The 27,795-nt window shown below is 45.5% G+C and overlaps 1 protein-coding gene across 7 annotated transcripts in view; it reads left to right on the forward strand.

Moving 5' to 3' along the window:
* Positions 1-27,795, forward strand: part of GTF2I (general transcription factor IIi) — a 1,662,009-nt gene that overhangs the window by 120,368 nt on the left and 1,513,846 nt on the right. For all 7 annotated transcript variants that reach the window (XM_085649796.1, XM_085649797.1, XM_085649793.1 and 4 more), the window contains exon 4: positions 6,225-6,356. In XM_085649796.1, the coding sequence (XP_085505922.1) occupies positions 6,225-6,356 (132 nt within the window). The remainder of the gene's footprint in view (positions 1-6,224; positions 6,357-27,795) is intronic.

Here is a 27,795-nt window from a genome sequence, read left to right on the forward strand (position 1 = left end):
AAATATTCCTAGTTTTTGGTGAAGTGCTGGCAGGTGTCCCAGGTTTTGGAGACACAGGAGCTGCTTCACAAGTTGTGTTTGGTGCAATTGTCAAAGCCAGTAGGCAGGCTGGTGGGGTTGGAGCAAAGTCAGTTGTTAATATTGTAAAACCAGTGTACACAAAGATACATGTGTTCATGAAAACGAAATCGAATCTCTATTGTTGAAATCACCGATATGACCTCCATCAGCCCAAAGTATGAAATCTGTGGTCAGGCAGGCCCTGCGACCTGAGGCAACTGATCGACAGATCACATGTGGGGTGGCATGTAACCAGCAGGACGAACGCACAAACAGGAAAAACCCAGATTAATCCCATAGGCAGCTACACCACAAAAGTCAGGTGAGATTGGCCCCAAAAAAGTACACATGACTGGAGGGGCGCACGTTTGAAAACCCCAGAGATAGATGCCACATGAAGTTAGGAACACTCTACCAATCAGGACACAAAAACAGTGATCAGATGCCGGACAACTGGACACGTTACACACTGATCCACATTGTGTCCAAGCAGGCTCGAGCCCAACCTGCATTTGTTATCCGGTGGGAATAATTTATAAATCCATGATTAGGCCCACATTCTTCTTCCTATAAAGGATCTATGAATAGTTTTATGATGCTCCAAGAAATGTAAATAAAGGCGCTCAGATCAATTGCACTTTGATACAGTTCTCAGACCACCTGTTACTGCTCCCGGCTGAAGTTTGATTAAACCAACTGTTCAGGTGTTGCCAAACTCCTCTTGTTTTTTCAAGGTAAATTCACATTCGAGCAACAGAGTTGCTGGTGCTTCTGTTCTTGCGACTCTTCATGTCCCTCGTCTTTGAGGTCAGCAGAATCTTATTACCTGGTGCAAGGGCCTTCTCTAAATACTGAATTTATGGGAGTGTAGGATAGTAGCCAATGGGCAACTTAACCCTGAGGTCACTATGCCCCCTATATAACCACTTCCTGTGGGAAGTGGGCAAAACCCTGCCCCAAAGTTCCTAAGTTTGCCATCACAAAGACGGCAGAATCAGAAATGTTGTCTTCACTTCAGGTAGCCCACCTTAAGGGTGGAACTGGCCTAAAGGTGAACACTCCTCTCTGATTACTAATTTTTCCGCCTTGCCATGGTGCCAAATGGACCGTGATCATGGGGGCTTGGTATTCTCTCCTGTAAGGGAAGCCAGATTCGCATAACAAAGGCAGTGGACTCTTAGAAGCACCTTGCCTTTGAATGCTTATTCACAAGTCATCCTTTAAGGGTGGTGGGGTGTGAACACCCGCTTCCCAAGCTGGCTTTTATTACTGACCTCCTGAGAGCAAAGGCCCTCACCCCTGGGGTCAAACTTTTCTGTGGTGGCAGGCTGGCTAAGACCTGTCGTCTAGCACACTAGTAGTCTGTAGGTTTTCAAGGGGCACCTCTAAGGTGTCCTCTGGGTGCATGAAGTTAATTATTCGCTCATTGGAATCTGTTTGGGCTTATTAATACGAGATGTTTGATACCAAACCACTCTGTTTTCAGTGAAGCCGAAAGTGCACCCTGCCTTAGGGCTGTAAAACCCGCTGTAGGAGTGACTTACTTATACTGCATGCAGTGTCTGCAGGCATGGCACACTGATGTCCCATGTCATTTTTTAACTTTTGTCTGCGCCAAGACACGCAGCTTGCATGACTTGGGTGAGGTGTCACTTAAGGTGGCCCAATGTGTGCTGCAGCCATTAGGAATCCTCTTTAGTACCTCAGACCCTGGTACCAGAGGTACCATTTACTAGGGACTTGCAGAGGGTGCTAAAGGTATTGCGAATTGGGGTACAATTGCACAGTTTTTGGAACAAGATCTGTGCTGGCGACCTGGTTAGCGGGAACCCAGTGCACTTCCAGTCAAAATCACATCAATGGCAGGCAAAAAGTAGTGGTGACCATATCAACAAGCATTGGCATAGCCAATAGGTCTTGCTTTTGGGACCTTATAAGTGTTTAGTTATGCAACTGTTGCATGGCTAAACACTTATAAGGTCCCAAAGGCGAGACCTATTGGCTATGCCAATGCTTGTTTGAGTTGCAAATGTGTTTCGGTACATTATTTGCTTTCCAAATAACATTACCAATCTTGCCTCAGTTCTTCTGAGTTTTTTGTATGTGATAAAGGAGCATTTTGTGTGTGTTATAAATACCCACATAGTTGCATACGGCAAAGATGTATACATATTTTTTATATTGAAACTGTCATTACTGTAAACTGAGTTTACATGTTACTGTATGTCACGAGAACGCTTGTTCTAACAATGAAGGCTTCTCTTTAATGAGCCATACATATCATGTTGACCATTTGTGTATAGGGCTGCATATCTTGACTTAGCAGGAGCTGATTCACAACCATTCCATGGCACTATCCTATAGACAAAATTAACCTTCCAGTTCTGAGAGGCTTAGTTATTGTGTATGGTTTCATCAGGTCTGCAACTTTTTAAAATACCTCCGAGACAACAAGAACATTTGACAGCCCAAAAAAGCTACAGTAGTTCATTGATTAACTTATTGCTGCCAATATTAATTCTTCTCTGTCACCAATCTATGTCGGTGAAGTTTCTGATTACATTGTGTATGGCTTTTATTGTTGCACAAGTACTACTTGATCACTCAATTCTATCCATAGTTTCTGTAGTACAGGTATCAAAAGTGGTTATTTGATTTCACCTGATCAGCCCATCTATCGCATAAATGATTGAACGAAAAGTATATATTTGACTTATGTCTACATTTCTTTTACATAAGGAGCATTAACTGTTCTCTTTAGGAAGCATTTAAATATGAAACATTCAACAATCGCATTAAGAGATCTGAATTTAAAAGATGTTTCTGGAGATCTGTATGGATTTTCGTATGATTGTTATCTTTAATGTGCACACTTGTAGAAGAATGTCTCTGAATTCTATCCCTCTCATAATACAAGCTTTGGCATAGCCAATAGGTCTCGCCTTTGGGACATTATAAGTGTTTAGCCATGCCACAGTTGCATAACTAAATACTTATAAGGTCCCAAAAGCGAGACCTATTGGCTATGCCAAGCGGCCGTGCGGCCGCGAAAGTGAAAGTGATCGCGATCAAACTTCAAAGCGGACGTGCAGCCGTGAAAGTAATCGCAGTAAAGCGCGGCGCGCCCGCGCACATACACTGTAGCTCTAGGCTGGCCTGGTAGCACTTTTTGGAGCCCTCTCAAAAAGTCTCGCCAGACCAGCGCATGCGCTGGGTCAGGCGAGACCTAAAAATAGGCATTTCCGTAAATGGACAAGCCTTCTTTGTTATATTATCGTTCACATTTGGAGTTGCTGGCCTTTCATGATGAGCATACTATTCTAGTCAGTGTTTATGAATCCATGAAGATTCTATGATGCAGAAGAAAATGTTAATAATTATAATTCTAGTTCATCATATGAATCTTCATTTATGTCATGAATCACTTTCCTTCCCCCGGTCTCTCATTGTGAACTGCAAGAGTATCTTTAATCAGTACTACATTTAAAAAGAGGCTATATTGATTATGATGCTGTTTGGATGTAAAGGTGTTATATTTCTTCAGTCAAAGAACAACATGTAGTAACACAAGAACTAGAAAAGCTTGGTGACTTGGAGAATAGTTTAACCAATCATAAAGCATTCACACAACGAAACAATGTGTTTAAAAAAACAAACACAAAAAACCCCCACATTTTTAAACATAAGCTTGTGTAGGCTCTGAACGTTGAGCTGCATTTGAGAAATGTCAGATGTACCTTTTATTTGGAAATTGTTTGCGGATTTTCTAACTCAAATTGGGCCCCTGGCGTATGCTCTCCAACAAACACACACATTGCTGGCAGAGATTCGAGAGCTTGCTTCTCTCCCTCTAGTCTGCTATCCAGGCGGTCTAATTTCCACAACGGTCACTGCTGCGGAGTTTCTTTGCCTTTTCATTATGGTCCGTAAGAAAGACTTCAACAAATTAGGAGATATTTCTTTCTTTTCATCTGATCTTTATTTTTCTTGATTCCCTGAATATTGTGCATCTCTTCCGAGACACAAAATGAATGAAAAAACCTTCATAGTCCTTCTGCTGATTGGACATGGCGAGCCCAGTAGGCTGTTGTGCAGAACAATGTTACCGTTTGAAAGTGGATGTGGGGTGGGCATCCAAGGGGGAGGTTAATTTTAAGAGTGGTGTGCCAATGCAAGCTGCTCATTGTAGCCCTTATCCTGTAGCAAGCCGTTGAATGCCTCAAAGGCAGTAAAATCCCACCAACTCTGCCCTTCCATTCTATGCTGAGTGGCACACAAGATCGTCCACAGTCCCAGTTTAGCCATAGTTACATTGTGTATATTGTCTCCTGTGCTCATTTGAGGTCACACTAAGGCATTGGTACCCCACCCTAACCCTAATGTGTAGTGGGATTGACACCATTATGCTATTGCTCTCAACTCATTAGTGCACCACTATTTGTACAGGTCAACAACCTGAAGTGAGTGGGAGCAGTGAGTAGAACAATCATTTGTCTCCCTGATGTCTTGCTGGACATTTACTTGCATGTCTCAATTTTTCAAGAATCCTTAGAGCAGAGACTCTTATTGGTTCAGAGCAATTGTAGATTTCAGAATCATCTCTGCTTCTTTTGTGATCAATAAATGCATTACAGGCAAATGCTGGTCTGAGACATGTTTTTTTTTTAAACTCTTTTTATTAACAAAGCTCGAGAGACCATACAGTACAGAATTTGTCCGTTGTTACATAGTGAGGTCACCACAGAATATCAATCCCAGTGTATTCGCGGGCAACAAGTAAAAACCTTTACATATCTTGCCAGCGTCTATTCACCCATGCTCGTCTTGCTGTATTTCCGCCAGGGTGCCCACACTCTTTCCCATTTTTTTAGCACATCCCTTGCTTTTGTATAGTGTTTCTTCGGCTCCCTGGCGACATTTTCTAGATTTGAAGAACCACCTTTGAATACCTACCACGTTTAAGATGTTGGTAAAATTTGGACTTGGAAGTATCTAGAATTTAAAGTAAAATCGAGTGAGGCCCCATGTGTTACATAACTATGCATCTTAAGATCTTGCTTGGTCGCTCGTGCCCTATAGCTTAGTTGCTCGCTCGCGCCCTCTAGCTTGGTCGCTCGCTCGCGCCCTCTAGCTTGGTCGCGCGCCCTCTAGCTTGGTCGCTCGCGCGCGCCCTCTAGCTTGGTCGCTCGCGCGCGCCCTCTAGCTTGGTCGCTCGCGCGCGCCCTCTAGCTTGGTCACTCGTGCGCGCCCTCTAGCTTGGTCGCTCGTGCGCGCCCTCTTGCTTGGTCGCTCGTGCGCGCCCCCTTGCGTGGTCGCTTGCACTCTGTCAGCCGCTTTGACTGGCTTGCTGCTTTGTGCCTGCACTGGCGGTGGCGCTCAAGCTGTATCTAACACTTGCTCTCATTCAGTCTGTTCTTTGCACCCACACTCTCCCTGTCTCTCACTTACTCCATCTCGTGATTGCTGAGGGTATGCTTCTCCTCTAAGAACCCCTGCTTCTAAGTTTATGGTATTGACAGCATCTGTGCCATTTTGAGACTACTCCCCAGTCGTGTGCTCTACCAAGACTGTACATCTTATGCGCTATGCTTTGAACATTTTCTGTGACGCCGACAACTTGATCAGACTGCCTTGAAGATGTTAATTTAAGGTTGCTAGCCCACCTACATCTACCCAGTGTTTTTCATAGTACCCAGTTTCATGCTTTTGAATATTCCACATGCAGAAATAGAGGTGGTTATGAAGTGCAAGTACTATAGTATTTACATCTTCAGCCCCTTCTTTCTTCATAAAACCCACAACAGTCCATCTCCCGCAAAAATGCGAGAAAAACGATACTAGAGGGGGCCATGCAATGGGGCGAAGTGAGGGATCATGAGCACTCCTCATGCTGAATTTCATTCTGGTTCATTTTGTTGAAGCAAATACGAATGATGGAGTGGTAAAGTTGTCGCATGTAAGAAGCGAGTACTGTAGTCACAGCAGTATTTACAATATTAACTAAGTGTCTTTATCACATTTGCCATTTATCATGGTGCCAATTTTAATCTCACCTTGTCATACAGCGCAGGTGGGCAAAGCCTGCGCAATCTTGTTACAACTTGTTTTATTACCATGTAATTAAGTTTTATTGCTTGCTTTGAACATGTTTTTTTTCCTATAAGGTGTTGCTGAAGAGGAAAAGTCTGCAAGATTACTCAGAAATAAAGTGGTACCTGTAAACAAGACCATAATCGACACTGTAGAAACAGAGGCATTACAAAAGTCGGTGGAGGACTTGTTTTGCTTTTGTTACGGTGAGCACTTCTTTGCCATTATCCACATTTACTCCTATATTTTATTGATACATTTTTCTGTATGAAAATCATGTTGGTTATGTGTAACCTTGCAGCCAACTCCAGCTCCTGAAAGCTGTACCCCAAAATGGTCTTTGCTCTAGCAAGAAACCTTCCCTCCTCCTGAGCACTGGCTAGATTAGTTCTGCCATAACCGTATACAAAGGTCTGTTACCCCGCCTATGTCTTTTTTGCATTGGTTGTTTTTTTTTCTATTTTTAGTGAACATATTCACTTGGTAAAGGGTTCTGCCAGCTTTGGTCAATTTTTCATTCCTGTTTTGGGGAAATTTCCCCCGCCCCCCGTTAAAGGTCTGTTGGCACTTTTATATTACAGTTTTATAGCATAAATTTGTTGCAAAGAGCATGGAGGGAAAGTATAATCATATATTAGGTGAAGTCATAAAGATGACTGACCGTACTGCATTCACTTGACCACAATCTATTATAAACCTTTAAGTCGCAAGAATTGCATTTCACAGATTTTGCATCCCTGTCAGTCTACCCAATATCTGAAGTCTTGCTTAAACAAAACGAGCGTTGGTAAAGGCAGTAGAATCTAGCCTTGTTGGGATTCAACGGAGGAGAAGGGTAGGGGAGCAGGTGGGGAAGTTAACGTAAAAATGAAAGCAGATGCAGAGGAATGGAAAATCAACAAACAAGGTGGGGAAAGAAGCACATGAGGGAGAGTACAACACAGAGTGCAGGAGAGAAGACCATGGAGCGACATTGAGAAAGAGAAGCGCACCAGTGAGTCGGCTGGAAAACACATGCACTCTTATGGAGTGTTTAACCAAAATGAACAAAGTAGTAACATAAAAGTGAGTAGTGGAAGTTCACAAGTCAGCCAATCAAAAGAATGTTACACAGGGTATTTTCTAGGAGAGGGACACACAATATAAGCAAGATAGACAAGGAAATCCATTGAATAAGAAGCAAAGAAATTAACCACAATAAAGCCAACTACTGTGCAGGCTTTAAGACCATTGCAATTTCTTAGTGAGTCCATAATGGGTTTTTCGCAACCAGATAGCTTGGCATCTCGCCAGCAAATTGTGCTGCCTGGTAAGAGACCTAAAATAAAAAGTCCAGAACAGTGCATGAGCCAATTATATCGTACAGAGGAATATTTGGATACCTTTCACAATCGTGTATGCAACAGTGCAAGATCTGCTCAGATCTCAAATGCTTTGTTTGGTGCCACACCCACCACATTAGCTAATAGACATCCCTAACCTGTGAGTTTGTGTTTTTTTTATTTATTTTTTTACTTATGCTCTTTGTTTGATGTGCCTTTCTGATGCACAGTGTGCTTGCCTGAACTCAACATCTTTTGTCAGGATGCAGATTACCCCTCAGTTTGGCTAATATGTTTCCTATGTTTAATTTGTGCTTAGATCTAAGGGTTTTTTGCTAGAAACACATTGGTATTACAGCTCTTCAGACTTTTCTTCCCTTTGCCTAAGGTGCGTTGTCCATCTTCATGTTTTTTTAATACATTGCTTAAAGGAAAAAGATATTGAAGATCGTCTAACCTCTATATGAAGGTAACATAGTCTAGGATTCATGCTCTGAAAGGCATATACATCTGCTACATATTGTAATTGGTGTCACTTTTCTAGCCTCTCTGATGTTCTTAATATATTGTGATGTAGTGAAGAAGGTAGCTTTTGATGGTAGGGGTTGTGATCTAGTTTCCATGTTGCTGACCTTTGAATCTGGAGCCCCTAGTTCTATACCAGGGTTTGCAAAACGCTCGGCATGTGATTCTGGGTAAATGACTTCATTTGCCTGCTCCTTAAATTGCAAATGTGTAATGTAAACATTAAAATGCTAATAGTTGTAATGTAAATACTATGCAATTATTGTCCATGTTATGGTTTCTTCTTTAATCGTCATAACCAGAATAGTTGTGTTGGAACCAGAACACTTGTTTAACTATATTTCCAAAGAGTATAACTTCGAACCATGGCAGGGTTACAACCTTGCGCACATCCAAGATCCTGTCAGTTGTATAATTCAATATTAGGAAAGTGCTCTAGGGAACATCAAGGGGAACAGCCACCTATGCCCCAATATTCCTCCGTCACAGAAGTGACAAAAGGAAAAAACTGAAAAACAAATAGACGTTCCCGAGCAAGAACAAGGCAGTTGAGCCTGTAAGCGACAATTCTCAATAAAAATGACAAAAAATGATTTAGAGTCCAGTAAATCAAACAAACAGGTTTCTTCTTTTATTCCTTTAGTCTTCTTTGTTCTCATTAAAAGCGCCAAGAAAAGGACAGTAGCCAACACGTGTTTCGTCTCGGGTAAGTTGCCCGGCGACTTCCTCAGGGCATAAAAAATAGTCACATACAAAATATGTTTATTGGTCCGTCACACCTTTAATATATTATTGGTGTGGATCCATACACTTTCATTCATAGGTGTACAGAAATCTTAGACAATTTCGCAATCCCGATCAAAGTATCAGATGAAAGGGGAGGTTAATGCATCTAAATCCGAAAAGAAGAAAGGAGAGTACTCCGATCGCCACCAGTATTAAGCTTGTGTATCCAAAGAGGCCTCCCCTCCAGTAAGCTTATCCTCTTCACCATCACCGACATCTAGAACTGGCTCGCCCAGTTCTCATCAAGGATCACAATCAAGGTCTCCAGAAGTGGTGATCTCGAGTGGTGCAGTCCAGAGTCAGGGGGACACCAGGAGTCTCCAACCAGGTCTGCACAAGAACAGGGGACCTCCCCTCCTCCTACAAAGCCTCCTGAGGGACGAGAGAGAAACAGATCGCCTTCCATTCATCTATCACCACGGTGGTACATGCCGTTGCATCACTGGGCCAAACTCTCGGCAGCAGTGGTCCAGCATTATTCAAGTCCTCTTCACAGGGCTTCGTTGTCTCGTCCGGTGGAGGCTGTTGATAGAGAACGTCATCTCTCAAGAGACTGAGCTCGCAGTTGCACACCAGCGCGCTTGTGCAGTAGGAGGTCTTGATCTAGAAGCAGGAGGAGGACACCCAGATCTCCACCTCCGTCTTCATCCACTCTGACGTCCCATAGACTACTCACCTACTCTGACAGACAGTTCACCGTCGAGAGTCTCTCCGGTGGATATCTCTCCGGTGGATATCTACACTTTTCAAGACATTCTGGGTAGAGGAGCGGCGAAGCTAGGCATTCCTATGCCGACTCATCAAAGTAAGTCCTCTGTAATTTTTGAGACTCTACGCCGGCGAGAAGAATCCAGACCTTTATTGCCATTAGTACCAGGCCTCATAGAGCCTGTAATGGACATCTTTCTTACTCCGGCGAATGTAAAGACTGCCCCAGCGAGAATCTTTAAAAAGTCCCGCTCACCAGAGGACGACCCGCTCTTCCTTAGAGCTGATCCTCCCCCAGATTCTGTCATAATTGCTGCGGCAAAGAAAACCCACGCTGTTGCCGCCGCCGCCGCCGCCGCCTCCTCTACTGTACCACCAGACAAGGAGAGTAAAGCACAGGTTTCATGGGGTAGAAAGGTTTGTGTCACTTCCGCTTCCATGTTAATGGTCTCCAGTGCATCAGCCCTCCTGGACAGGTATGACAGATCGCTCTGGGACTCACTGCAGAGATTCACTGAGAAATTGCCGCAGGAGGACCGCAAAGATTTTGAGGAAATCTTGAAGGAGGGCACCTTGGTGTCTAACCAAGTTATCAGCGCTGCTGCGGATGGAGCTATTCTTTCGGCCTATTCTTATGCTCACGGAATATGTGCCAGAAGAACATCTTGGCTCAGACTGACCGCGCTCAAGCCAGAAGCGCAGGCACGTATCCTGAGCCTTCCCTTCTCTGGTTCCTCTCTGTTCAGGTCTCACACTGATTAGGAGATGTCCCACGTGAAAACAGAGCTGGACACACTGAAGGCAGTGGGCCTCAAGAAAAGGAATTCCACAAACGATACAGGCCTTAACAACCGGCAATCCTCCCAACAGAGGGTTCAAACCCCTCATTGGCAAAAAAACCAGGATCAGCAGGGTCAACAACGATCTCCGTATCGGGGCAGACGTTCCTCCAGAGGAGGAGGAAATCAGCGCCAAGGTAACAACTCCGCCAAGACGCAGTCAAAGCAATGAGTGCCCACTTCCCCCGTCACTGTCCTCCACTCCAGTGGGGGGGGGGAGAAAAGTATCGCAAATCTCAAAGTGGGGAGCTATCACGAAGGATCGTTGGGTGCTAGCTACGCTGCAGCATGGGTACTCTCTGTTTTCGACACCGCCCTCCCCAATTCCACCAGTTCCATCATCGTGTCACCAACGGAAGCTCTTACAAAAAGAAGTGGCCACCCTTCTCAGAAAGTCAGCCATCGAGAGGGTGCCAGTAGCTCAGAGAGGGAGGGGAGTTTACTTAAGATACTTCTTGGTAAAGAAGAAGGGTCTCAAATCTGAGTACAGACCCATTCTGGACCTGCGGACACTCAACCAATCCATCAGAAAGGAGAAGTTTCGCATGTTGGCTCTCCACCAAATACATCCACATCTCAGACAAGGGGATTGGATGTGTTCGCTGGATCTGCAAGATGCGTATCTTCACGTTCCAATAAATCGGCATCACAGACAATACCTGAGATTTCTGGTGGGATCCTCTCATTACCAGTTCAAGGTTCTGCCCTTCGGATCGAAGTCAGTACCCCGGCTGTTCACGAAGTGCATGGCGGTAGTGGCAGTCGCACTGCGACGCAGAGGGATCTTCGTGTACCCATACTTAGACGATTGACTGTTGAAAGGCCCCTCTCCAAACAGTGTGAGGAATCATTTCCTGAACGGTCTCGCACTTTGTCACCGGCTGCATGTAAATTTCGACAAATCGACTTCTCTACCAACTCAGAGAATTCATTACTTGGGTGCTCTGCTAGACTTCAAAGTAGGAAAAGTGTTTCCTTCGGAGGAGAGACAGTGTTCCCTCATGCAGAAATGCAAGCTGGTTCTGCGCGACAGCAATCTACCGGTTCGTCGGATTGCCTCCCTGTTAGGGTCGATGGCATCCTGCATCTTCCTGATTCCCAATGCCAGACTGCGAATGTGTCCTCTTCAGCAGGATCTGGAGGACAAATGGGACCAACAAGCAGCTATCTCGGACGAAAGAATAAACCTTTCAAACGCAGCAAGAGCCACCATCCTATGGTGGATGAAGGAGGGGAATTTGCAAGTCGGAATTCCATTTCATCAAACTCCGCTTGCTCACACACTAATCACGGACGCTTCACTGCCGGGCTGGGGAGCCCACAAGGGGTCTCTCCAGACTCAGGGTTTATGGTCACCAAAAGAACGATCCTATCACATCAACATGTTAGAGCTGAGGGCCGTGCACCTAGCCCTCAAGGCTTTCCTCCCCTCGATTCGGGAAAATTCGATCTTAGTACAGACGGACAATACCACCACCACCACCACCATGTACTACTTGAACAAACAGGGGGGAACACGCTCTGGCATTGGCTCCTGGCACGAAATCTATCGGTCACAGCAGTCCACCTGCCGGGAGAACAGAACGTGAGAACAGACACTCTGTCATCACTTCGAGGACAGAGAAGACTGGGTTCTCAACAACGTGGGGTCGTCCCACCATCGACCTCTTCGCGGAGGAAGAAAATACGAAATGCCAAAACTTTGCCTCAAAGTTTTACCGACCAAGATCGAAGGGGAATGCCCTTTTGATAGACTAGTCACGGCCATTTGTGTACATTTTTCCACCCCTCCCTCCCATCCAGAAGGTGGTGACGAAGCTGTCTCATTCACGCACAAGGATGATACTAATTGCCCCGGACTGGCCAAGGCAATGGTGGTACCCGGACCTTCTGCATCTGTGAGTACCCTCACAGGAAGCTGCCGTGCAGGCCGGACCTGCTATCCAAGATGAACGGGAGGATTCATCACCCCAACCTTCCCTCACTGAACTTGGCAGCATGGATCCTGAGGTACTCTAGTATGGCCACTTAGGACTGTCACAGGACTGCATGTCCATCTTGAAAGAAGCAAGAAGGCCTTCCACGAGGCACTCGTATGCGTGCAAGTGGAAGCGTTATTTTGTGGTGTGTTCAAAACAATTGTAACCCACCTAGGACAGGAAAAGGTCATCCTTCTTTACCTGCTCTATCTGGCAAAGGCAGGTTTGAAGTTTCCTTCCATTAAGGTGCACTTAGCAGCTATCACTGCATATCGATGTTCACCTTCTCTACCTTCCTTTTTTCAATTACAAGTTGTAAAAGACTATCAAAATTTATGGGTCCGCCTTTCGAACCCATACACAAAGCAACCTTACAACACCTTTCTTGGAAGACGGCTTTCTTGGTAGCGATCATGTCAGCTCGCAGAGTGAGCGAAATACAGGCTCTCTGCTCTAAGGAGCTTTATACAGTTTTTCATCTGAATAGGGTCGTATTGAGGACGCACCCCTCTTTACTCCCTAAAGTGGTGTTGGATTTTCATGTAAATCAGTCCATATCTCTGGCCACTTTTTTCCTAATCCCTCCACTCCAACTAAGAGGGCTTTGGACTTGAAAAGAGTTTTAAAGTTCTATCTGGATAGGTCCAAGTCCACGAGAAAATCTGATCAACTATTTGTAAACTGTGGGTGGATCAGAACAGGTTGTGCAGCTTCAAAGAGGTCCATCTCCAGATGGATAGTTTCATGTATCAAGCTTGCCTATCAACTAGCGCAGAGGCCACTTGGGTTTACTCCCAAGGCACACTCTACCAGAGGAAAAGTGGCTACTAATCCTTTTCTCCATAACGTGCCCTTATCTGAAATCTGTAAGGCGGCAACTTGGGAAGTCCGTCCATACTTTTACGAGGCACCACTGTCTAGATTCAGACACCAAAACAGACACTCATGTAGGCCAGGCCTCCTTGAGGAATCTGTTCAACAGTTGATTACGACTGTTATTATATGTTGGGTTATTCTCTCTCTCATTTGCCTGCAGGTGGAAGATGAGCTTGCTATTCTATTCAGTGCTTATGACTATTGATGAGGATCCCCTGGAAGAGAAGGATAAGTTACTTACCTGTAATCCTAGTTCTCTTCCAGGGGTATCCTCATCAAAGTCATAAGCAACCCACCCACCTCCCCAGGCAAATGAGATTTTTCTTCATTGTTAAAGGCTATCTTAGTGCCCTGTTCTTCAGGATTACACAAAGAACAACTGACCTAACTGACACCCCTGAAGCATGATGGGAAGCTGGGGGCCATGGCTGCCTTAAAGGCACGGTGCCAGTTTTTGTTGAAAATGCTTCATTTTCTATGCTATTGGTTTACAATGCAGCTTGTAGGCTAACAATGTACTTTATTTGCAGTTTGCTCTTTGAGTACTTTGCTCATTAAAAAACAGAGTTCAAGTGCTACTTGCCCTCTTGTGTTTTTATATATATATATTGGCAAATACAGTCTGTGTGTAATGACATTGTTTATCTTCCTAGATGGGAGCTGCATTGATATGAGAGCAAATGTGTGTGAGATAGATATATAGATATATAGATATATATATATATATATATGTGTGTGTGTGTATAATTTTTATTATATCCGGGGTCCCCGCACATGGGCGGTAATATTCAGTGCTTATGACTTTGAGTATACCCCTGGAAGAGAACTAGGATTACAGGTAAGTAACTTATCCTTACAAAACTACATTGCCACATCCTGATCCTAGACTGCTGCTAAAAGTTGTGTCAATGAGATTAAAATGATGCCTGATATGCATTACATTAGCATGATGCAAATAAAGGTCGCCTGTGCCTGTATACTATACTGGCAATTCCCTCTCAGAGCAGTTTTTTTCCAACTTGGACCTAGCAACACTGTGGCTGTTTTTTTTTTTTTTTTCTTCTTCACAATTGCATCAGTTTTTCTGTCAACTTTTAGTCCTGTTTTTTCAATTTGCGTCTCTGTAGGATGTTTAAAAGCTTTCAAAGTCTGCATGACCTGTTGTCGGTGTTCAAATTCCACCTCTGAGTGTGAAGTTTATGTGAAAATGTCCAAATGGACATGAAAATATAATGAGGGAGTCAGGCTGTGTAGCAAGCGTTAAGACATGAAGGCCAAACAGAGCGAAAATGGCCCAGTGAGGGTTTTAACTCTGTGGCTGAGCCCTTTACCTTTAAGGACTCCTGAAGAAGGAGCTCCATGATTTAAAAAATTAAAAAAATAAAATTTAAAAAAAAAACAGGGAGGGAAGAAAAACGAGGCATTGTCCGTCGTTGTTAGACATAACCATAGATCCAGTCTCCAAAGAAGGGTATGGCGTATTTTTAAGATGCTTATTAGTCAAAATATGCTTTGAAGGATTTCAGGCCTATACTAAACCTACATCTCTCCTACAAATTGATCAGATATGATATTCTTAATGCCAACTTTACTTCACACCTATCCAGATGTGAGAAAGTGGGATTGGATGTGTGCGATTGCCTCCAGGATGTGTATTTCTGCATCCTATATGTGAAGAAGCACAAAATTCATTCGTGTTCTAGAACAGAAAATGCACAGCTGTACTCTCATGTGGTCTTAAAATCTTTCCTTAGGCATTTTCCAAAAACCTGACAGTAATAGCTACTCATCCATGTCATCAAAAGATAGAACTATCCGGATATAGTTGATTGACTACTTAAAGCCAGCAGCTCAACCAAACTCGGAGAAGATCTTCATGCCACAGATTCTCCTTCATCGATTTGGTCTCTGTCTTACCAAAATTTAATGTTCTAAGCAGTTTAAAGCCAGAGTTATTTGGGAGCAACCTTAAACACAATGCACGGGAAAGCTTTTCTTCTGACAGACAAATTATCATTCATTTGGGAAACATGTAATCTTATCAAAAAGTCTTCAAACCCAAACATGCATCTGATATCTTGTCTCTGGGGCTCAACAACCTCCTGCGTGGCTATTGTTACACATACACAAGGCTTCACACATGACCTCTATAGTCTGCTGGTGCAAAAAGTGCAATCTAATGCAAGGAGTTCTGTTTCACCAAGGTATAACTACCCAGACAATTGTTTTAGATGCTTCATTTCTGGGATGCAGTGCTCACTTAGGACTCCTGTCTGTTCGGGGCATATCAAATCCAAAAGAAACATACCACATCAGTTTTTGAAGTGGAGAATAGACCACTTAGCTTTCAGGTCATTCTGACTGTCTCCTACATCTGCACTAAAATCTAATATGCTGTAAAATACCATCATGATGCAGTACTTAAACAAGATGGCTCAAGATCAATATCGCCTTTAGCTCATAAAATCTCATCTTGATTTACTAGCCATGAATCCTTCCATAAAGCCAAGCAAATCTTTCAGGCAACAAAACCAAAGGGCAGATAGTTTGCAGAAAAACCTGTGTAGACCTCAGACTATAGGGTATTGCAAGACTTTTTCTCATACTGAGGTTATTTGCTAGAGCTCAAAATGCAAGGGCTTCGTGTCTAGGAGATGGGATCCAAAATCTCTGGGTAATAATTTACTGGTTTGGAACATTACCATATAGCTTTCCTTCCAACCCTATAATTCTAGAAATGAATCTGATATTAAAGAGGTCTAAGCTGCCGATTGTACACGTTCCTGAAGGGCCCAGGACCTTAGTAAGATATGTGAGGCTATTAAGCAAACTGACCCTACTGACAAGACAGTAAGGCCAAATCCCATAGAAACCTGACATTCGGCAGTAGGACTCTGGATGCCTGACAATTTGGACACTTAAAATTGCTTCAAGATTCCATTGGTTTCCTAAGGGAAGGAAATAGACCAACAAGGAAATGGTATTCTTTTAAATGGAAAAGATTTTATATTTGATGTAAGGGAGCTGACTCGTTGCAAAAAAATAGAAATAATTTTGTGGTATTTTCTCAAAGCTAAATTGCAATTTGCTTCTATCCAAGTACAACTGGCGAGAATAACCACATACAGAAGGAGTCCAACATAAGTCTCCTTTTATAAACTTCCCTTAGTGAGACTTTCTTGCAGGTTTAAAGAAGGTTCACCGATCCGTAAGAATACCTTTGCCTCCATGGGAGTTCAATCTAGTGCTTAAGTTAATGGGTCTTCCTTCCGAATGTATTCGCAAGGTTGCACTGCAGCATCTATCTGGAAAGATGACCTGCTTATCTCTTAGGGTTGGTGAATTGCAGGTGTTCTCAGTTGTTGAGCTCTATGCTGTTTTCTTTTGTGAAACATTTGAGAGCACACCCCTTATATCTTTATTAGATAGTTTCAAATTTCCAAGTCTATAACACTACAACGCTCCTGGTCTACTCCAGCCAAATGCTTCTTAAACACTTTAGATGTCAGGGTTTTATGACTTTATTTATGTAAGACTAAACCAACAAGGAAGTTTAACTGCTGCTGGTAATTCTTTTCCGGCTCCTGCTGACAGGATCCTAGAGCATTGAACTCTGCAATTTTTTTGTTTTTTCCTTAAAATACTCATCTGAATCTTCAATAATATTGCTTCACTCGGCGACTTTGGCCTCTCCCTGCCTTTTTCTGACAGAAATTAGTGTTTTTTCCTTCAAAAATGCCCTGACTGTGGGAGAAAAAGGCCAGGCAGACCCTCACAGGGAATGTATATTTTGTCTTTCATGCAACCATGTTCCTGAGGCCTGCCACGCTGCAAAGACTTTTCCAGGTGCATTCTTCGTGACAGGGAGACAATTCGCCTACAGGGAGTAGAGGAGCTGCTAAGACAGCAGACACAATCTGCATGTGAGACTACAGAGCAAGGAGTGGGCCAGTCCTTTACTAGGGCTATTTCAGCTGACTCTGGATGGCATCCCAGATAGAAAGCTTCGAAAAAACTCCATCAGTCCCAGTCGACATTGAGGACATTGACTTCGAGAAAAGGTAAGCCTACGACCTGTTCGCAGTCTTCCCATTCATCAATGGAGAAACGCCGCAGATCAACGTCGTGGGGTATCAACGTCTATGGCTTCTCAGTCTAACCAAAGACCTTGTTTGTCAAGGCTCCCATTGAGTTTGAGGCCCACTTGCCGTTCGCACTCGAGATCAATGTCGATGGGAACAAATTCTGACCCATTCTTGACCTCAAAACAGCTAACAAATGGATTCGGCGAGAAAAAATCTGAATGCTGCCAATACAGCCATTTTTTTTCACAACAAATGTTATTGAAATTTTTGACAGACAACTGTTGGAGGAACACTTACAAGTACTGTAAATCGCAGAATACGTGTCATAGCTTTATCCCTGTTGGGAATACCAAGGAGTAATGGAAACAATGAGAAAAAAACAATAATAAAACACAAGCTTATGCGCAATGATCCTCCGATTGCCCCCTCCTTCCCCAACTCACTACTCACTGCACAACACGTATATATGTTAAGGAACATGAGGATCAACACGAGTGTCCCGTCCATAGTGTCTAATTTCTGCGATCAGTTGCTCATATGCGGTGTGCACAGGCTCTAGGACCAAGCCTCGGTAATCAGTCCATCGCCGCCAAATTTTGGGGTGTTTTAGCAGGCACTCCCTCACCTGAAACCCATTAATTTCAAGGCCCATACAAAAGTCAATGCCTTTCTTCCAGACGCCCGATAAAGATGGGTTTGCATTTTTCTATTGCCAATATCTCGTCTGGAAAGGTTAAGGCCAAGGAATAACCAGTGTTTGTATCGGTTACCACCAATCCCCTCGGTGCTATGTAAAAGGAGTAATTTCGAGGTCTGAGGGATGTCCCTAGCGCGTATCTTGGCCAGGCACCTCACCACTCCCCTCCAACTCGGCCAGGGCTCTACATTCCCACACTGTATGTATGAAGGTGCCATCTTCGGATTCACTTCTCAGGCATCAGGTGAACGGAGTCTTACGAACGTCGAGCCGAAGGCGGCACCTACGATCAAGGTCAAGGTTGCCGAACCGAAAATATCGACGCCAAGGAGCGTCGACACACATATGGAGAGCGGCCCTCGAGAGCCACCCCATTCCAGTCTTCGTGTCCAGAAAACGACATCTGGTACAGGGCTTGATGCCACAACGAAAAAGGCGCCGAAGGACCGTGTCCAATCCACGCCACCGTCTCCCTTTGTAAAGCAGAAGGTGTCGAGTCGTTATCACGCATCCAAACCAAAGCTTCCATGATTGGCGCAAAAACGGCCCCGGAGCCAAAAGTGGTCAGCGCGGTTCATATCGCGTCGACGCACAAAGTTCGGACTCCCACCAGCGGTGCGACCAAAAATGTTCGACGCCAAGAAGGGTCTCAACCCACAAGAACCTATCGACCCGAAGAAAAATGTCGAGGCACCGACAGGAATTCAAACGGAAAAGAGAGCTGTTGCGATGCCTCACGACGATGAGGATCCCAGGCACTTTATCGACGCCAATACTGGTAGACTTTCCATATTCAAACGGAAAATAGTAACAGAGACACCAATGGAGCCCTACAAAATTCCATTAAAGAAAAAAAGAACCACATCACCGGTTCTAGTGGAACAACTTCAATATTGTGCCACAGAACCTCAGTCATTCTCACCCACACACTCTAATGTGGATGCTGGAGATGCTGATGATATAGAGGGCACTTATCCTATGGACACTGACCCTGAAGACCTAAACCAACCTTGGGTGGACAATACTGATGCAGGGGACCCACATACTGCTCCAGACACACAGGCATATGTGGTGAAAACGGCTCCTACGGAGGATACGGCTGTTTTCAATGCCTTAATTGAAAGAGCCGCCAACAATCATGACGTACAGCTCCACACTGATCCTATTGAGGACGACTTTCTAATGGATACCTTCTCTACCTCAGAAAGATCTGTTAAAACTCTGCCCATGCTGAAGGGGGTCCTCAAACAAGCTAATGACATTTTTAAGGAGACCACAAGGGCGAGAGTCCTTAACCCTAGAATTGAAAAAAAATATAGGCCAGCTCCTGTGGACCCTGCCTACATAAAAGGACAGTTGCCTTTAGACTCATTGGTGGTTTCCAATGCTCGGAAGAGAGCCAACTCACAGACAACGGGTGATGCTCCTCCCCCAGACAAAGAGTCTAAGGTCTTGGAAACATCAGGAAAGAGGGTTGCTGCACAGGCAGCTAACATCTGGAGAATTGCCAATACTCAGGCACTTCTGGCTAGATACGACAGGGCACATTATGATACCCTAGAGACACTGCTACAGCACCTCCCGGATCAGTATAAAGAAGGCGCAGAGTCACTAATTACAGAAGGGAAGCTTCTAAGCAACGCTTCCATTGAGTGCGCTCTTGACGCAGCTGACACTGCAGCTAGGGCTTTTAACACCAGCGTCATGTTAAGACGGCATGCTGGGTTAAGAATCTCTGGATTCAAACCAGAAATACAAACAACTATACTTAATCAACCTGTCAACCCTAACTCCCTCTTTGGCCCCGAAGTTGACACCACCCTAGAGAAACTCAAAAAGGATACGGAGACTGCAAAGTCTATGGGGGCTCTGCAATCACAGCAGTTTCGGAGTGGGTCCTTTCGTCGCTCCAGCAACAGAGGACCGGCTAAAAGCCAAAACTCCCAACAGTCGCAGTACACTAAAGGAGGTACACAGACCACCTATAATGAAAATAGAGGTGGATACCGTGGAAACAACGTCAAAGGCAGAGGCCGTGGAAACAACAGCTCCAGGTCCTCCGCCACCAACAAACAGTCACTGCCCCCCGACCACGTAACACCTGTCGGGGGGAGACTCCAACAGTTCCTGCCAGTCTGGGAATCCATTACTACAGACAGGTGGGTGAGAGAAATTATCCAGTACGGTTATTGTCTAGAGTTCACGTTCCCTCCACCCAACATACCACCAAGACACCATCATATGTCCGCAGAGCACTTGCACTTATTCCAACAGGAAGTTCTCAGTATGCTCCAAAAAGGAGCCATAGAACTCGTGCCTGCAAAGGAACAAGGATCAGGCGTGTACTCGCTGTATTTTCTGATCCCCAAAAAAGATGGATCTCTCAGACCCATACTAGATCTAAGACCTCTAAACCGTTACATTCTGTCAGAGCATTTTCACATGCTCACTCTGCAACAAGTACTACCGTTGCTCAGTCAGGGAGATTTTCTCGCGACATTAGACCTCAAAGATGCGTATTTCCATATACCCATACACCCCTCACACAGAAAGTATCTCAGGTTCACTGTTTTCAATCAGCATTACCAGTTCAAAGTCCTCCCTTTCGGGGTGACTACGGCACCCAGAGTTTTCACCAAGTGCCTGGCTACAGTGGCGGCACACTTAAGGAGACAACACATACATGTCTATCCTTATCTGGACGACTGGCTTGTCCAGGGAAGGTCGGCCCAGCACTGTGCCAGCCACATGTCCCACACCATTCACCTTCTTCACAGCCTGGGCTTCTCACTGAATTATCCAAAGTCCCACCTTCAACCTAACCACGTACAGCAGTACCTAGGCGCAACCATAGACACTCTGGCAACCACGGCACAACCAAATTCAGTCAGGATCAACAGCATTCAGTTGCTCATAAAGAAATTCAGACCTCAACACTCACTCCCAGCAAGAGTGTTTATGCAGTTGATAGGCATGATGGCCTCCTGCATCTTCATAGTCCCGCACGCAAGATTACATATGCGCCCGCTTCAGGAGTGCTTGGCACGCCAGTGGAATCAGGCCCACGGACAATTAAAAGACCTAGTGTTGGGGAGCGGTCGGGCATACAACTCTCTGCATTGGTGGAATCCACAAAACCTTTGCAAGGGCCGACCGTTCCAGGAGCCTGTTCCACAAATCATACTGACGGCGGATGCGTCTCTCCAGGGATGGGTAGCTCATGTACTCAATCACACAGTGCAGGGACTATGGACGACACAGCAAAAGAAGATGCACATCAACCTTCTGGAACTGATGGCAATCTTCCTAGCCATGAAAGCATTCAAACTGCACCTGTGCAACAAAGTCGTGTTGATCCGAACAGACAACATGACTGCCATGTACTACATACAGAAGCAGGGAGGAACACACTCGCCACAGTTGTCTCATCTGGCTCAGAGCATGTGGAAGTGGGCCATTCAGAGGAACATCTTCCTCATGGCGGAACACCTCCCGGGCAAAGACAACCAGATGGCAGACCTGCTCAGCAGACACAGCCACCAGATGCACGAGTGGGAAATACATCCATCAGTACTCCAACCGTACTTCCAGCAGTGGGGTCATCCAGAGATAGACCTATTCGCCACAAGGGAAAACGCAAAATGCCAAAACTTTGCCGCCAGGTTCCCACATCCACAGTCGCAGGGCAATGCAATATGGATGAACTGGTCCGGCAGATTTGCGTACGCTTGTCCCCCAGCACCGTTAATACCGCTGGTGGCACGCAAACTCAAGCAACACTCGATGGCGCTCATCCTGGTTGCTCCAACGTGGGCACGTCCGCCATGGTACACTACGTTTCTGGAACTCTCCGTGGTACCGCATCAAAGGCTACGGCTCACCACCACACTTTTAACGCAGAGCCATGGCGAGATTCAGCACCCAGATCCGCAACAGCTGAACCTGGCAATCTGGCTCCTGAGATTTTAGAATTTGGCTACCTAAACTTGCCTCCAGAATGTATGAATATCATCAAGGAGGCACGGAGACCCACTACCAGAGCCTGCTACGCGGCTAAGTGGAAAAGATTTGTCATTTATTGTAAAAATAATGACATCAATCCGCTGGATGCATCAACGCAAAACATTATCTGTTATCTATTACACTTAAACCGATGCAATCTAGCAAAAAATTCCATCCGTATACATTTAACCGCACTGGCAGCTTACCTTCAGACTAGGCAGCACCTCTCTCTGTTCAAAGTGCCTGCCATCAGAGCTTTCTTGGAGGGACTCAGACGTGTGATTCCTCCACGACACCCCCCTTCACCAGTCTGGAACCTTAATGTGGTCCTCACCAGACTGATGGGACCACCTTTTGAACCTCTACACTCTTGTGAGATTCAATTTCTAACATGGAAAGTAGCTTTCCTAGTTGACATTACTTCCCTAAGGCGAGTTAGTGAACTTCAGGCACTAACCATTCAAGAGCCATTTATACAAGTTCATACAAACAGGGTAGTACTACGCACCAACCCTACTTTCATGCCCAAGGTAATCTTGCAGTTCCATATGAACCAATCCATAGAACTGCCTGTGTTTTATCCTAATCCTGAGAATGTAGCAGAGAGAATGCTCCACACACTTGATATCAAAAGAGCTCTCATGTACTCTATTGATAGAACACAAAGTTTCAGGAAGACAAAACAACGGTTTGTTGCCTTCTCTCCACAGCACAAAGGCAACCCCATTTCCAAAGCAGGAATAGCTAGGTGGATCGTTAAGTGTATACAGATTTGCTATCAAAAAGCTAAGCGCACACTAACGATTCATCCAAGAGCCCACTCCACACGAAAATTGGGGGCCTCCATGGCTTTCCTGGGAAATATTCCTCTAGAGGAGATATGTAGAGCAGCCACATGGTCCACTATACATACCTTTACCAAACACTACTGTGTAGATGTACACTCAAGACAGCAAGCTGCTGTAGGACAGGCTGTTCTCAAAACTCTTTTTCAGACTGCTGCAGCTGGCACGGGCAGCCGCCGCTAAAGGGAGGGACTGCTATGTAATCTATGCACAGATATGAATTCAGCAGCCCACATGCCTCGAACCGAATATGCTACTTACCAGTATGCATCTGTTCTTGGCATGTAGGGCTGCTGACATTCATATCGCCCACCCTCCTCCCCGGCGCCTGTAGCAGCTGTAGCATTTAGTAATCACTGGTTAGCATGGTCATCATTCACTGTATTATACTCCATCTATGCCACAATGGCGAAAAACAATCTAAGGATGGTGGGGATGCCCATGCGCACTGTAGTCCAGGGGAGGAGCCACCTATCTCGTGATACTTCGAAGACTCTTCCAGGACAATGTGCAATCATCCGGACCCAACACTAGGCGGCGATCTATGCACAGATATGAATGTCAGCAGCCCTACATGCCAAGAACAGATGCATACTGGTAAGTAGCATATTCGATCTCAGGACCGTCCCACAGAATTTGAAAAAAGGTGCCCTCTTGCTGACACCTCCTAACGCAGAGCGCTGTGTGTGGTTTTTCCCCCAGGTGTGTAGGAGCGTGCGCGGGGTAGTATGTACGGTGCAGTATCTTGAGTTGCACTAATCTAAATCGTGTCCATACAGCAATTTCTCTTGGGCTCTGCACTGCCTCCTGCCAATCAGTGTTGTCTGTGTCCCAAATCATCTGTCCAAGCCGCTCTCAAGGCCACCAAGGAGTCTGGTATATTATTCACAATAAGTTGGTTTTTCCAGGATAGGGTCAAGGAGGAGTCTGTCTTCCAAAGGTGAGTAATCTGGAATGGGGGTACCATGCTGGATGTGCCGCTGTAGGGCATGCATTAGCCTAAGATAGTGGTATTGTGTGCTGTGTAGAGTGTATTCTTGTTGCAATTCATCAAAGGTAAGTGGGGCGTCCCCTATTTTAGTCCTATTTTTGAGGTTTGCAGGACATTGTGGGTAAGAAAACGTGGTGGAATCCATGAGAGGCACACCACCCTGTACTCCCCTGGGTGTCTAGTTTGCGAAAATATCTAGAGTTGGTAGATTTTCCCTAGAAACAATGTACACCTTGGCAGAGAAAGACAGAAAAGTGCGTTGACCCTGGAGCACTTTATCCAAAATATGTTCTTAAGTGATGAAGTTAGTCTTTCTTCTGGAAGGCCTTAAAGTCAATTAAAAAGTCCTAATGTAGCTTAAGGGTAGACTACAGTGTTCAGATTTCTTCGTTTTGAAATGGCAAAAGAAGAGACTGTGATTACATATGCTCTCAGAATACATCCTTTTTGTAATGTCACAGAAAAAGAACCTTCACAAGCCCTTTTGCTATGAACAGACAGATATGCAGAAGTGCCCGGCCCTGTAGCCGATATGCTGCCAATATAAGTGTAGAAAAAGAAAGCTGTGCCTTTAAGAGCACCAATATCCCATCATGCTCAGCCAGAGGCAGGTACCGCTGTTCTTTTTTCCAGCTCGTTCTAACAGGGCCCTTGGAGCATTGAACTCTACCTTTTTAGTTTTTTTCTTCAATTTAACTCTTCATACTTCACTGTTTTTTTTGCTTTATTCAGTGTTTTTTTTTGTCCTTCTCTGGGGAGCAAAGTATTTTTCAAATAGGAAAGAGGCTTTTTTCCAATTCCAAATGCCATCTCTTTTTGACAAATGTTCTAGATGTGGCAGCAAAAAAGCTAAAACAGACCCTCACGAGGTCTGCATTTTTTGTTTACCTTCCTCTCACCTTTCTGCCTCCTGTGACATCTGCAAAACCTTCTCCCGACGTACTCTGCGTGACAGGGAGAAGATTTGCCTGCAGGGAAGAGAGGAGAAAACAGCAAGTAGCCAGTGGGACCTCTGAGCGGAGGGGAAGAAAATCTTCCACCAGAGCTAGTACCTCAACCTCCAGCGGACGTGGGAGGTCTGAGAGGCGTTCACCCATAAAACGAGTCCGGTCTAGGTTGCCGTCTAGGCAGTCTATTTCGAGAGGCGGTACGGCGCCAACAGGTTTGCCGTCATTGACTGGCTCGGCATTGAGGAAACGTCGACACGGAGATCGACGTTGAGGAGGTCATCTATGTCGGAGAGGAAAGGCCTCCAAAAGGAGAATCTACTCCTCATCTGACTCTTAATCCAGATCGCCTTCGTTGGTGGAGATAACTGCGTCTCCCACCCCGGTTCCACCTGCACCGGACCCAGCTGCTCTCACAGTGCCACTTCTTCCGGCATTACTAGCTCCGCCTCAGCTTCCAGTACCTCAGCTTCCGGCATCTCCAATAGTACCAGCACCTGTTCTGTCTGCTCCTAGGGTGCCTTGTAACACACCGGTTCCTAGAGATCACGTTCAAGATCGCGCTGTCTATCTCGAGATGGGTCTCACGTTCCTCCATGAGATCACGACAATCGCTGTGCCACTCCTACCGAAGATCAAGATCACGTTCACACTATCACCACCATAGAGATGTCTTCATCTATCAGAGACTATTCTCCTACATTGTCGGACTCACCACAACCTCTGTCCTCCCCAGTTGATGACATCATTACCTTTCAAGAGGTCCTGGTTTGCAGCGGAACGAAACCGAACATTCCTATGGAGTCACCGACTCCATCAACGTCTTATAATTTTCGAGACCCTCCACCAACGCACGGCGTCTAGACCACTTCTTCCGCTAGTGCCAGGCCTGCTGGATCCGGCCACGTAATTGTTCCTTACGCCTGCAGTGGCAAAATCAGCACCGTCAAGGCTCCTGAAGAAATACCATCCACCGGAGCAGGACTCACTGTTGTTACGGAGGAACCCCCCTCCTGATTCAGTGCTGACTTTAGCGGTACGAAAGTCTCACACCACCTCCATCTGCTTCGTCTCCCCCCCTCCCCCTCCAACCCCCCCGATAAGGAAAGCAAAAAGGTGGATTCATCAGGATGTGAGATCTGCAACACTGTGGCTACGTCCATGAAAGCGGCCAGTGCCAAAGCCCTCTTCGGACGGTTTGACCGTGCTTTGTGGGACTCAGTCCTGCACTTTGCGGACCACCTACACAAAGAACATACACAAGATTTTCCAGAAATTGTTCAGGAGGGGGATATGGCCTACAACCTAGTAATCAGCCCAACAGCAGACTCCTCTGTTCTGGCTGCTCATAGCTACTGCAACAGAATTTCTCCACGTTGGCATGCCTGGCTGCGCTTAACGTCCCTGAAACCATATGCCCAGTTACGGCTGCAAAATGGACCTTTTTCGGGCTCCACCCTCTTCGGCTCACACGCCGACAATGAAATGGCATGAATGAATGCAGAGATGTATACCTTAAAAGGGGTGTGACTAGAAAAATCTAAAGAACAAAGGCGTTCATTCCGCCCTTACCACCAACGTTTCCGAACAGAGGGTTCAAACGCCTCAATGTCAGTCAAGCAGATCGCAGCAATACCAGCTGCCTTACCCATCTCATCGCAAACCACAGAAAGGTCGTAACTCCCAGCAAACAAATTAGGGAGGACGACAACCTGTTGCGTCCCCCCCTCTCTTCTGTTATCCACTCCGGTAGGGAGAAGCATTGTAAATTACCTGGCAGAGTGGAAAAACATTACGACAGACGCCTGGGGCTTGAATATTGTAAAACATGGCTATCGTCTTAGGTTCACTGCCCCACCGCCTTCAATTCCTTCGAAAGCGTCCACGTCTCCCCTCAAGCTCTTGCAGGAAGAAGTCAACCTTCTGTGCCGCAAAAGAGCGGTCAAATCTGTCCCGCAAAACCAACACGGTCGAGGTGTCTGGATCTGAAAAGGGTGTTAAAATTCTATTGACTAAGGTCATTTGTAATTCACAACAGTTGTTTATCAATTACAGCCCAGTCCGTACAGGGTTAGCGACTTCAAAACAGTCGATCTCTGGGTGGATTGTCTCTTGCATTCTCTGCTTCTATCAACTAGCCAATAAGTCCTTTTCAGGTAGGCCCAAAGCTCACTCTACCAGAGGTAAGGCGGCTACTGCAAATTGATTGGTACCAGTGCTAGTCTGGAAGTTCAAAAAGTTTCCAAGTCCCAAAGCAGAAAATAATGTAATCACTTCTTAAGAAAAGCCCTACATGAGCGGGCCGCCAGTGAAATTGTAGCCATTGCCCTGGATTGGAAGGCAGAGAACTTTTTTTTTTTGTTTTACTTCATTTTAATGCAACACTGCACAAATATCTCATTTTGCAGCGTGAATCTTTCTGGATTCACTATGCTGTGCATTATTCCGCGATCTTGTGGTTGGGTCCGGATTCGTAGTCTTTTCTTTGTTTTTTTTTTTTGTTTTTGTAGCCCAGGTGGGCGTCGACGTCCACCATTTGGTGCACCTCCCGTGACGTCGTCGTGCTTCCTGCGGAAGTCCCACCTTTGGGGCGCCATCTTCAGATTCTTTTTTCCACCGTTGGGTCTGGATCGTCATCGGGAAGCTCCAGAAATTCACTCGGAGGAAGAAGGAAGAAAAGCGAGTTTCATCGATAGAATCAAGAGAAGACATCAGGAATAGAACAGATTTCATCAGGAGCGCGAAGAAAGAGGACCAGCGAGCCTTTTCTTCGACAGCCTTGGAGAATGCACGCTCAGTGACCCTGAGCGAAATGGACAAGACGCCATTCAAGTTCTGCCCAAACTGCCACCACAAGTTCGCGCAGAAAGACCAGCATCCGGTCTGCAACCTCTGCCTACCGGTGGATCACCAGAGTATCGACTGCAACGCCTGCTCAGCCTTCGCGCCGAAGACACTCAGGGTGAGAGAGAGGCAGAGAAGAGCCAACGCCAACATGGATGGCAAAGGGAAACCCCCGACACTCTACGAGCTGGGCCTCGAC

Source organism: Triturus cristatus, chromosome 3_2, assembly GCF_964204655.1.
Source record: "Triturus cristatus chromosome 3_2, aTriCri1.1, whole genome shotgun sequence".
NCBI classification, from domain to species: Eukaryota; Metazoa; Chordata; class Amphibia; order Caudata; family Salamandridae; genus Triturus; species Triturus cristatus.